Source organism: Callorhinchus milii, unplaced genomic scaffold (genome assembly GCF_018977255.1).
Source record: "Callorhinchus milii isolate IMCB2004 unplaced genomic scaffold, IMCB_Cmil_1.0 Scaffold1, whole genome shotgun sequence".
NCBI lineage: Eukaryota > Metazoa > Chordata > Chondrichthyes > Chimaeriformes > Callorhinchidae > Callorhinchus > Callorhinchus milii.
The window spans coordinates 104,233,753-104,245,933 of record NW_024704742.1 but is presented as its reverse complement, the minus strand read 5'-3'; the positions used below and the strand labels follow the sequence as shown (position 1 = coordinate 104,245,933).

Genomic DNA, 12,181 nt, shown 5'->3' with positions numbered 1-12,181 from the left:
ACAACAACAACAACAACAAGATTCCATTTATTGAGCGCCTTTCACGTCGGGAGGACGTCCCAAGGCGCTGTACAGTTGGGTCAGGACCCAAGCAAGGGGGAAATGGTCAGGGTGAGGGGAGGGAAGGGAGGGAGCGAGGAGAGGGTAGAGAGTCGAGAGGGGAGCTGAAGGCACGGTCAAAGAGAAAGGTCTTGAGACCGGCCTTGAAGGAGGAAAGGGAGGAGGCAAGGCAAAGGCACTGGGGGATAGAGTTCCAGAGCCTGGGGGCTGAGAGGCTGAAGACCCGGCCACCGATGGTAGGGCGGTTGGGGCGGGGGATGTGGAGCAGACCGGAGCCAGAGGAACGGCACTGGAGGAATAAATATACAGTACTGAATCGTACTGGCTGTGTTGTATGTTCCCTCCTATTCATGGGGTTAATTAAAGAAAGACTCCATCATACCAACCTAATTCAACCCATAATAGTAGAAATCTCATGCAATAGCAGCAGCAGAACCAATGTATAATAGAGATTTCTAAATGACTGAGCAGTTATTGACTGCAACACAACTGAAGTGGAGCACAATTCCCTGTATGTATTTTTACACTTTACATTTTTTAAATTAAATTGAAACCACCTGAAAAGAATCAGATAGTTTGTGAATTGAATGCAATGCAGTCTATTGTACCAGTTATGTAAACTATGTATAAATGTTTTATTAGTTGTTAATTATGTAATTACGGGCACCTGTAATTTTCCCTGAACACATGGTTTACCCAACTTGCATAACATACCCCAATGTGCCGTTTTACACTATTAGAAACCATAGAGAACATGGAACAAGAAAAGACTATTGAGCTTATGAAGCCCATTCTTTTCACAGATAATATACAATCGACACCATGGATTGTATCCAACTCATTCAGTCTGTCAAAGAAAAGCCCTGCAAACTTGTTCTCTTCCTCGTCAAGGCAAAAATGCCTCATTTCCCTTTCACTGTCATTCAACAGCCAAAACGTTGAGTGTGACTTTTTTTGGAATGTAAATAGTTAAGGAAGGAATCTCAGTCTTTGGAATTGTCTGAAGCTGTAGTCAAATTGGGATTCTGAGTGCCTGAAGCAGCTTTTAAAAAAATCATTGCATGAAAATCTCTCAGTGGCTACAAAATGGCTGCCACATTGTATAGGTGGATATTTAAGGCTTCATATATTTCAGAATTTTAGAAAAGACAGCACAGAATGAGGCTATTCAGCCCATTGAGCTTATGTTAGCACTAGCTCCCCAAATGAAGCTACACACTCAAATCCATAATAACTTTCTCTTTCATAAAAGAAACCATCTGGTAGACTGGCCAATGCATATGTCACATGCACAAGAAAAAGAAGAGGAAAAAAGGGCAGAAATAGATTTATTGCAAGTGACAGCTCCCTTCCTCACACTCAGAAGGAAACACACATTTGTTATTTTCTCTATATCTTTTAAGTTTGTAACATGCTGCTCTACAGATTTATACAGAAGGAACGTTCTCATTCTCTTACACCCACTCAATTGAAAATATTGTGCTTGCAAGGAAAATGCAACACAAACTCTTGTCTAGTCAAAGCTAGAAAACGCCATAATACTGGTTAAGCATTGGAATCTGCTGTTATTTGACAGTACTTTCTTGAGACTTTGACATAATAGGCATTAAATCAAAAGCAAGGTTTAGAATATTTTATTATTATCTGAGCAATGAATATTTGATAGTTAGAAATCTCTAAAATTTAAACCAGTTTGTAAGATAAAGCCAACAATATATTTCACTTATAGGCACAGTCCAAAAATTTTTTTTTGTTTCATTACCTTGTTATCTCTTCTTTAAGTTTACAAGGATCTTCTGTATAGAACTTTACACCAAAATATAATGTGTAGGGTGGGCCAGCTGCAAGGAAATAGACTGTCATGTGAGATGCAATGAAAAGACTAAAATAACTTGCTTCACAGTTAAGCAGTTTGAAAATCTATGCATTAAATGAACAATTACCTAAACATTAAATGAAATTATTTCTAATATCTGCAGATCACTACACTACGAATATCTCCATAATTCAAAAAGGTAGCTTCTCCTCCAGATATAATTGGTCATTCACCTCATGGCTGTTTATGGGGCACTGCTGTGTGCAAATGTTCCCATCAATATGCAAGTCACAACATTTTGCAAATTACACCATCTATAGTTAAATGCAAGTATTATTATTCATGTTGTAGATACATTTGCTAGTGGCCATGCAGGGATAATGCTGCAAGAGCATTTTTAGACTCCTGCTGTAGGGTGAGTTTCGTGCATCTGTGATGTATTTTTCTCTTAAAACATCCCTCGGTAATGTATGATCCTTTTCCTTTCTCCTCAGTCATGCAAAGGCTAACAGCAAACACATATCTCACTGTGTGAAACAATCAAATATTAGAGTTTAGCTCTTCCACCCCATTTATCGTTCTTCTAGATACCCTGACAATCTTCCTCATTCAAAGGATATCTTATTTCTAATATCTCTATTAGAAACAACAACTCCTGGATGAAGAGTAGAGTGATTGCCTTTCAATTTTCCCTCCCCAAGTCTAGAAAATATCAGCTTTCAATATAGCCTCTGCCCTGTGCTCATCACTGGGTCACACCTCTTTATATTGTCCTGGACGTCACGAATCAGGGCCGAGGCATTCTGTAGTTAGCCTTACAAGGCAGCAGGCTGATGTGCAAAAGGGCCAGCAGAGACTTTACTTACTGTTTATGAGGTCCTTGTGTTCGGCAAGGGTTTTGGTGCCATCCAGCCAGTACTGTTCAAAATAAACAAAGTCAGTAATAGTAGAAACTTTGTCCTTTCATTTCAGGTTGATTTTTACAGCAGTGTAAATAACAAATTCTGAATCATATTTTGTGAGCACGGGCTGATTTTTGTCAATTGCAAAAATGGTATATCATGTCCTTTGATTCACCTGCATCTTAAATTAAGATTATATTTTCCTATTAAATTAAATTCCTTTTTTTGGTGGTCCTTTTTNCATTTTTTTNAAGGTAAAATGCTAATTTAATCTCTTTTTCTAGTCTTGAAGCCCCAAAATCTCTCACAGACTCAGATGTAAGGCCGCTGTCTTAAATTTCTCCTCCTGACCTTGTTTGACACCTTTCTCTTTCTACTGGCTTCCGGTGTTCTCCAGTACTTCAGCCAACACATGTGTGTTCCTTGGTAGCAAGTGCTTTCATAACATACAACTACGGATGATATCACAACCGAATCCCATTCATAGAATCATACAGCACAGAAGGAGGCCATTCAGCCCATCGTGTCTGTGCCACCTCTTTGAAAAGAGCTATCCAAATCAATCCCATTCCATCGCTCTCTCCCCATAGCCCTGTAAACTTGTCCTCCCCAAATTATTATCTACTTCTCTCTTAAAAGCTGTTATCGAATTGGCTTCCACCACTTTTCAGGCAATGCATTCCAGATCCAAACAACTTGCTGTGTGAAAGAATTTCTCCTCACCTCCCCTCTATTTCTTTTAACAACTATTTTAAATCTATGTCCTCAGGTCACCGAACCCACCCACCAGTGGAAATAGTTTTCCTTGTCCACCCTATTGAATTTTGAAATTTCTATTAAGTCTCCTCTTAACCTTATCTGCTCCAAAGAGAATAATCCTAGCTTCTCTAGCCTCTCCTGATAACTGAAGTCCCTTATTCCTGGTACCATCCTGGTAAATCTCCTCTGTACCCTCTCCAATGCCTTGACGTCCTTCCTAACGTGTGGTGCCAGAACTGAACACAGTACTCCAGCTGAGGCCTAACTAGTGTTTTATGACGGTTCATCATAACTTCCTGACTTTTGTATGCTATGACCCTATTTATAAAGCCTAGTATCCCGTATGCTTTTTTAACAGCTTTATCTACCTGTCCTGCCACCTTCAAAGATTGCTTATATGAAACATCGGGTCTCTCTGTTCCTTCACCCTCTTTCAGGTTGTACCATTGAGCTTATATTGCCTCTCCTCATTCTTCCACCCGTTCACGACCACTCTCTGCTTTCTGTCTCTCAGCCAGTCTGTATCCATTTAATACCGTGGGCTTCTATTTTGCTGACAAGTCTCTTATGTGGCACTTTATCAAATGTCTTTTGAAAATCCATATAAACTGCATCAACTGCACTACCTTCATCCACCCTCTCTGTTACTTCATCAAAAACCTCTATCAGGTTTGTTAGACATGATTTGCCTTTAACAAATCCGTGTTGGCTGTTCTTTATTAATCCATATTTTTCTAAGTGAAAATTTATTTTGTCCCGGATTATAGTCTCAAGAAGTTTCCCCATTACTGATGTTAGGCTGACTGGCCTGTAGTTCCCGGGTTTATCCTTCTGCCTCTTGTTGTACAGGGGAGTAACATTTGAACCCTCCAGTCCTCTGCTATTGTTCTCTCCTATTGTTTCCAAATGCACTCTTTCCAGCAAGTATCACTGGATACGAATCAGGAACGTGCCCCCTGGCCGATTCCTTCCCCACCCCAACCCCCTCCCACCAAAACGTAGGACACAGAACCCACTTGAAGTTCCCCTTCTAATGTGGCGGCTGAGATTAGCTAACTCAACACAGAGCAAATCCTGAACCTTTCTGTTGTGTATGAAGCTTTCACACTGTGGCATGTATGAGAGTTTGCATATGTAATTGTTTCACTGTTGCTATACAGTAGGGACACACTGTGTTGGAAATACATTGAAACAATTTGAATTTTGCTTCAGTCTTTGAACTTGACTTTGTGCCTCAGCATTTGAAGAAATATGTCTTTCTCATTCAGTCTGCCTCAAACAGACAGGTGGACTGATGGAAATGCTTCTATGCACCTGCAATTCCATCCTGAGCTTCGCCCACCAATGTCCGCATCAGTGCTAGAGCACTCACTAGCCCAGCACTGCCCCCACCAGTGCTAGAGAATTGCCCCACCAGTTTCCATCAGAAATGCACCCTGTGGAGTTGGGTGTGAATAATCATTCAACCATTCTATCGCCCCAGGGTGTTGCGTAATTGATCACTCCCTCTCCTGGAGGACACACATTCATGTTCAATCCTGTTTTGAGTTTTTCCATTTTCTTTGTCGGTTTCTTGCCAGCACATATTGCCTGCAGCCAGAAAAGTCTGACATACGTCTCCCCCGCCCCATACCCCTCCCTCTCCATCCCGTTCCAAGATCAGCCACAGGAAACAGAATGGAAAGGAGATGGGAGTGTCAGGATTTTCCTGCTTTGATGCCCATCCCTGTCTCTTTATGCCAGGACCTGCTCTGCTGAGATCAGTCAATTTGCAGGTATGAACAGGAGAGAACAATAATAATCCTTGCATTTGCGATAGGGCCTTCAGAGTCCCACAAACAGTCATGAATTGAGTGACCAAATTATTATTTTTTTTTGTTGAGGGATTATTACCCCCAGAAAGCGATCCACCAATCGACTAACAACCGGTTTCCTACTTACTGCTAAGATAAACAGAGGTGTATGGAGTAAGGAAACTTGCCCAACATTTTGCCCTGCCGGCAGTAGAACCCAGGTCTCTTGCTTGCGAGGTGAGTGCTCTAACCACTGAGCTGCAGGACTCTACTAGACAAGGGTAAGATTCACATCCCACTCACACTTCACTGCAGGGCAATCATTATCCTACTTGCTGAATAATGAAAAATTATTCATTGGAACAGATCTTAATTCAGCACACAAAATAATGCAATCTTCTTATTAAAGAAAATATTAAAATACAATATCGGATTTTTTTCAAACATGGTATCTAACTTTCAACAGTTGAAGATAAGTCAAGGATTTTCACCAGATGATAAAAAGGGAAGGATTCATTTATTTTTGCATGGAGTATATAAGATGGAATGACAAACCACAAATGGCAATTGAAACTGAATCAACAACAGCATTTAAAAGGTAATTGGATAAATATTGAGGGGAAAATAATATTAAAGAGTGGAGAAAATATAACAATGGTATTAGAATAGATAGAGGAGCACATAAATAATTGGCTGAATGGTCTTTTCTCTGCTGCAAAATTTCTAGAATTTGATACTTGCTGTTTGTGAACAAATCCATCAACATTTTTATATTTAGTTCAGACATATAGCTCTCTTTCGACTGAACAACTCCACCCCTTCTGTAGTTTTGCTCACCGTTTGATGACTCCTGTCACAATAACGCAAGCCAAAGTAATCTGTCTCCATCAAGTTTACATGTCTGAATACATATTCCAGGACAACAGATCCCTTGGTAGACTTCTGTAGGAAAGAATCATAGGAAAAGGTTTAGCAAAAGTATTAAAGTGTTGCATATCAGTGCAGTTTACTTCACACTGCTTATAAAGAGATTAATGTTTTATTTAATCTGGACAAAGACTCCTTTTTACATTTAAATCTTCTGTAATAATAATAATCCTTGCAATTCATATAGCCCTTATTACTTCTTTGAGACTTTTCAAAGTGCTTCATAGAATATACTGTAAAGCGAATTGACTGTATATTTGTTGGCGAAATGCAGCAGCCAATTGCGCACAGCAGAGTCTGACAAACAGTCGTGGAACGAGTGACCAAATTATTTTTTTTTCTTGAAGGGATTATTACCCCCGGAAAAGCGATTCACCAATCGACTAACAACCGGGTTCCTACTTACTGTTAGGTGAACAGAGGAGTGTAAGGAAACTTGCTGAAGGTTTTGTTCTGCCCGGGAATCAAACCCAGGTCCTCTCACTTGCGAGGCAAGTGCTCTAAACACTAAACTATAGTAGGCCACGATCTGATATAGTGCCTTATCACATTGTTTAGATGTCTGAAAGCGCTTCACATGATGTACTGTAAAGTGGGTTAACTGTGTAATTATGGGCAAAATGCAGCAGCCAGTTGCACACAGCAATGTCCCACAAACAGCCATGGAGTGAGTGACCAATTTTATTTGGGGGCTTTATTGGCTAGGACACTGGGAGAAGCTCCCTTCTCTTTTCAAGTAATGTCATGGGATCCTTAACATCCACCTGAACAGACAGCTGAAATGGATGTCAATTTTGTTAGTGTCTCTCTTGCTGATAGTTACAGCAGATGGTTAATGCTACTGAGTTACCATTAACCCAGCAGGAATATTCAAATTATGACAATGAAAATGTCAAACTGTTTTCTCCTAATAACCAGCCGTCATATATATGGGGCTTAACAAATATGAAGATCTTTATGGAAGTGTTAAGATCACAATAGGCAGAAAATAATATACCAGCAAAATGAAAGAATGAGATTTTAAAGATCCAGCAAACATGATATCACTATCCTTTCTCCATGCTGCTGTAACTTAGAGCAGAAACTCATTGTGTGAAGATTATTTTCCTTGGAGGCATCTATCCAAGGTAATGAGAAAACACTTCATTAAAATGGCAACCATCCACAGAGATGCCAATAGTTATTATCGACGGTGAGGATCATCCTCTTTCTTTTCCTCTGACCTTTCCAGCTTTTGTTCTGATATCCACTCTAGCTCCCCAGATTTAGAGCCAACAAGGGTCTGGATTGAAATCCAAAAGAGTCCATTCAATTGTTCACCATTTGAGGTGAATATGATGAGTATCATGTGTAATAATAATCATGTTTGTGAGAGAGGAGGGAATGAGTGGGGTCTCCATGGGGCAGAAACAGCCCCAAGAATCATACTATACGGTAATCCAATGCACTGTTGATGGTTACTCAGCCAGTTCCGATCAAAGAGATTTGGATGCTAACACATCTTCAACCCTGGCAGCCAAAGCCCTAATAGGCTTTCTAAGCACAGCACTGCATAGATACGTTCTTCAGTATCTTTATTCTCCCCATCAACAGATCAAAAATAAATTATCCATCCTCTAACTGCCGGGATTCAACAGGTAATATCCTAGTACAGCCTGCACTACTAGCCCTTAATAATAATAATAATAATCCTTGCATTTGATATAGCGCTTTTCATGTCGGGAGGACGTCCCAAAGCGCTTCACAGAACACACTGTAAAGTGAATTGACTGTATATTTGTGGGCGAACGCGGCAGCCAATTGCGCACAGCAATGTCCCACAAACAGTCGTAGATTGAAAATGACCAATTTATTATTGTTTTTGGTTTTGGAGGGATTATTATTAGGCTCTGTGTGGAGTAAAGAAACTTGCCCAAGGTTTCGCCCTCTGCCTGGAATTGAACTCAGGTCTCTTGCTTGCAAAGCGAGTGCTCTAACCACTGAGCTACAGGACTCTCTTATCCACTCCAAACACAATGTTGGGTTCTTGCTAGCATATATTCTTTGGAGTTACATGAGGGTAAGAGAGCACACATTGACATGAGAAGGATCCCAGGATTTGCTTCTCCTCTCATGTGTGAGCTATCAGTTTGCTCTTACCTGCTCCTTAAATCCCATGTGGGCAAAATGCATTATGGTATTTGAACTCGTGAACTGTGATAATGTCTCATACTCGCAACAGACTCACTAGCTTATTTTTTACCTCTGTACTCTGTTCTTTATTTTTTCTTCACAGTAATCCCTGCAATATTGCATCGAGAACTGATTCAATCTAGTTGCGTATTTAAATTAATAGAATCTGTGGCCTCTTGCACTGCAGTAACTACAAAAAATACCATGATTCTCAGTTTGTCTGCTATGCAGTTACCTGTGTTCCAAGCTGATGATTCTTGCCTGATTGCTCTATTCCACAATTAGAGTTTCAAAGGCTGCACTGTCTTTGGGGTGAAGTGTTTTTAGAAGGGTTTTGAAACGGGTATTGGAGGGTGCAGGGGGAGGGATTAATAGACAGAGCCGGGGCAAAGAGGTGGAAAGGAGCAGGAGCCAGGTGGTGGTGTGGATGTGTTTAATCTTCCCAGCACTTTTACAGGAACCTAGTGTTTCTTTAATGTCAATGTGCACTCTCTTACACTCATGTAACACCTGAACTGATGGTTTATCTACAATAATTCTCCTTGCCAATAAATGGACCAATTTTAACAATCTGCTTTTTTTCCAGATTAGCTTACTGCTGTGCCATTTAATACATACTCTTTTTTTCTGATTACTTAATTCTTTATTTGTAATTTTACACTAGCTACCCTGAAATGCCACTGCCGACCAATGGCCCAGCTGTCCAAAGAATCCAAATCAGTCTGAATCTGGTTTCAAAGGAATTGCTGGATGAAAAAAGATCAAGGTCCATCTAGTTCACCTTCTACCATCCTGTTGGTCGCATGCTACAATAATACTAATAATAAATAATAGAGATGTTGACTAAACGTTGGCATTCAATCTCTATCGATTAGTCTATAATAGACTCAGGCATGAGGGGAGAAAAACCTGCCAGAGATGGAAAGGTTTGGCAACCTTAGGTCCAAAGTTGCTGTTTGTTATACTGATCTTCATTATTTGATCTACCCACTGGTCCAAGATTATCTGCAGACTTTCTCACAATTTCCTGCTTCAAGTCATTGATATCCATTAAAATACCAAATGTCCCATGGAGAGCCACGCTTATAAGCATGTTCCAGCTTTGGAAATTCCTTTTTGTGGGTAATTTTCTACCCATCTCCAATCTTCATCACCCATCTATGATTCCTTATCTTATCTATTTAGTGTCCATATAGAAATGTGTCAAAAGCTTTTTGAAACATCAAGCACAAAACACTTGTTTATCTATTTGTCAAACTCATTACCTCTGTTTATCACTTCAGTAATACCTTTGAAAATCTCTAACAGGTTAGATATGCATGATCTCCACTTCCCAATCCTCACTGGATTTTGATGAGTTTTCAACCACTGACTTAACTCAAAATTATTTCAATTACTTTTCCTACAATATTAACAGGTCGATAATCTGGGAATCCTGATAGTCTTTATAGTTTCTGCAGTGTAAGATGCAAGTTCCCGGGTTTGCCCTGGTCAAAAAATATTCTGCACTTTAGGAATCTCTCTTAAATTTACAAAACAAATGAAAAATCAATTGAACCTCATTCATTTCAATTCCATCTTGATTTCATCAACACATTTAAATGGAAAACTTGTATACATGAAGGAGAAGAGAATGCAGGGGTATAGGTGAGGGGATTAGGAGTGGTACAGACTCGGGGGCAGACTATTTGGACCAAATCACCTGTCCTGTCCTGCAGCATTCCATGTCATTCTATGTGAATTTCTTTGAAGGTTAAGAATCCTGGCGTGAGCAGTATTGTGTGTGTACTTTATTATGAAGGAACACTTTATTATTCTGGGGTTTCAGCCTGGCTCTGAGTCAGAAGGTTGTGGTTTGACGACCCAAGTTAAACCTTTGAACTCACTGACCAGGCAACGCTGACATTGTAGCGATAAAGGTGCAGCTTACTACTGGGAATCGCTGGTTTGAATCTCATTCCAAGCTGAGTTTGCTGGTCTCAACTGGGCTGTATGGCAAGGTTAAGATGGTTCTGGTTGATGGTAGGTTAAGCTGGTTTTGGTCTTCCCTGGTTAAAGAGAGTAAAAACAGCCAGGATTTCTGCTCTGCTCTCTTTAACACCACACAGTATTGTGTGGCCACCGGGTGAGGACAGTCAGGCTCAGCTGACTCTACAGTTGAGTGGCTTGTTGACACTCACTGCCAAGGCTCACTGGCTACTTGGAAAAGCTACGGAATGAAACCAGTATCCGTGGAACCACACAGGACCGAGGATGAGGAGTCTTGGGACCCGGGGCCTGGGGTATTCTCTTACACATATAACAAAGCATATATAATTCCGTGACTCATAGAATTGTGAATCTGTTCATTCCTTTTTTCAATGTTTCAATCAAGTTCACATTCGCTGCCTCAGGCAACAATCTATGGTTAATTAAAAAAACACTAGTTTCCTGTAAAAGTGCTGGGAAGATTTAACACAGCCACACCACCACCTGGCTCCTGCTCCTTTCCACCTCTTTGCCCCAGCTCCATCCATTAATCCCTCCCTCTTGCAACCTCCAATACTGCTTTCAAAACCCTTCTAAAAACACTTCACCCCAAAGACAGTGCAGCCTTTGAAACTCACTAATTGTGGAATAGAGCAATCATACCTCAATTTTCTTCTGGTTTACTAGTTCCTCAGCTATAAGCACAGGTCAGAGTTCTCTTGCACCAGTTCACCATATCCACTGAATGCCTTTGCTATTTAAAAACATGCATTTCATTAATTTTGTTTTAAGCAGTGGTAACAAATTGCAGTTCAAGCTTTTTCCAATCTCTATATTATTGTACAGTGATCAGGACTCAACACAATTAATACAGAAGTCCCCAGTGCTATGATTTATCAAGTATCAATAATACCAAATGAAAGATGAAATATTATTATTATACTTTCTTAGATTTGTTCTCGATTCATCTTATGTTCTTTTAAATAAAATCCGAAGCATAAATAAAAAAACTCATCAAAAAATATAGAGACTGAGCAGATTGAATATTGATTCCAGTAAATAATGGGTTACTCCACCCCCCCACCTCTCCCCGCAGATAATAATGTGATAAATAGACAGAATCTGACGTTGGGAAATTAAGTGAGAAAGCTCCTCCTTGAAGATAAGAGTCAACTCCCAGACAGAACACAATGGTTCAGAGCCCTGACTGGTAAACACCAGTCTTATGTGCACTGAGAGCCATGCTGACGAGATTTATGAGTTGTCTGCTAGAGAACAGTAAGCTGTAGCAGCACATCTCATTGTTCAATGAAACTCATAGGTTTCACTGTGTGATCTGTTGCTGTTGGTTTTAATCTTAATTCATACTCCGCTATCTATCTCAATATTAAATGTTATTTGCCATCCATCTCCCTGGTGCTCGGTGTCTGTGGATCTTTCAATGCTCCTCAGAACATTGTTTTCTCACACAACTCATGCGGCTCTATAAGATTACATATAAGACTGACAAGACCTCTGTTGGGGTGATCAATAAATGTCACAAACAGCCAGAGTCCCACAGAGCTATTTGTCCCAGATTTCAGTGGTCACTGGTACCCAATTATGATTACCTACAATGCTATCCCCACTTGACCCTCCCACAACCTCCCTCTGTTCCAGCCTGGGAATCCTCCGCCGGGCTCACCGCGGCACTCGGCGTTGGCTGTCCAGCAGCAGCCACACCGACTGCCCCATTCCCCACCACTCTCGCCAGCCACCCCGGACACAGACCCGGGGAGTCAACC

The 12,181-nt window shown here is 40.5% G+C and overlaps 1 protein-coding gene across 1 annotated transcript in view; it reads right to left on the bottom strand.

Annotated features, from left to right (window-relative positions):
• Positions 1-12,181, bottom strand: part of epb41l4a (erythrocyte membrane protein band 4.1 like 4A) — a 148,334-nt gene that overhangs the window by 73,631 nt on the left and 62,522 nt on the right. The window contains exons 2-4 of the mRNA XM_007897405.2: positions 6,168-6,272; positions 2,743-2,794; positions 1,823-1,901 (exon numbers count right to left, since the gene is read on the bottom strand). Coding sequence (XP_007895596.2) covers positions 1,823-1,901; positions 2,743-2,794; positions 6,168-6,272 — 236 coding nt within the window. The remainder of the gene's footprint in view (positions 1-1,822; positions 1,902-2,742; positions 2,795-6,167; positions 6,273-12,181) is intronic.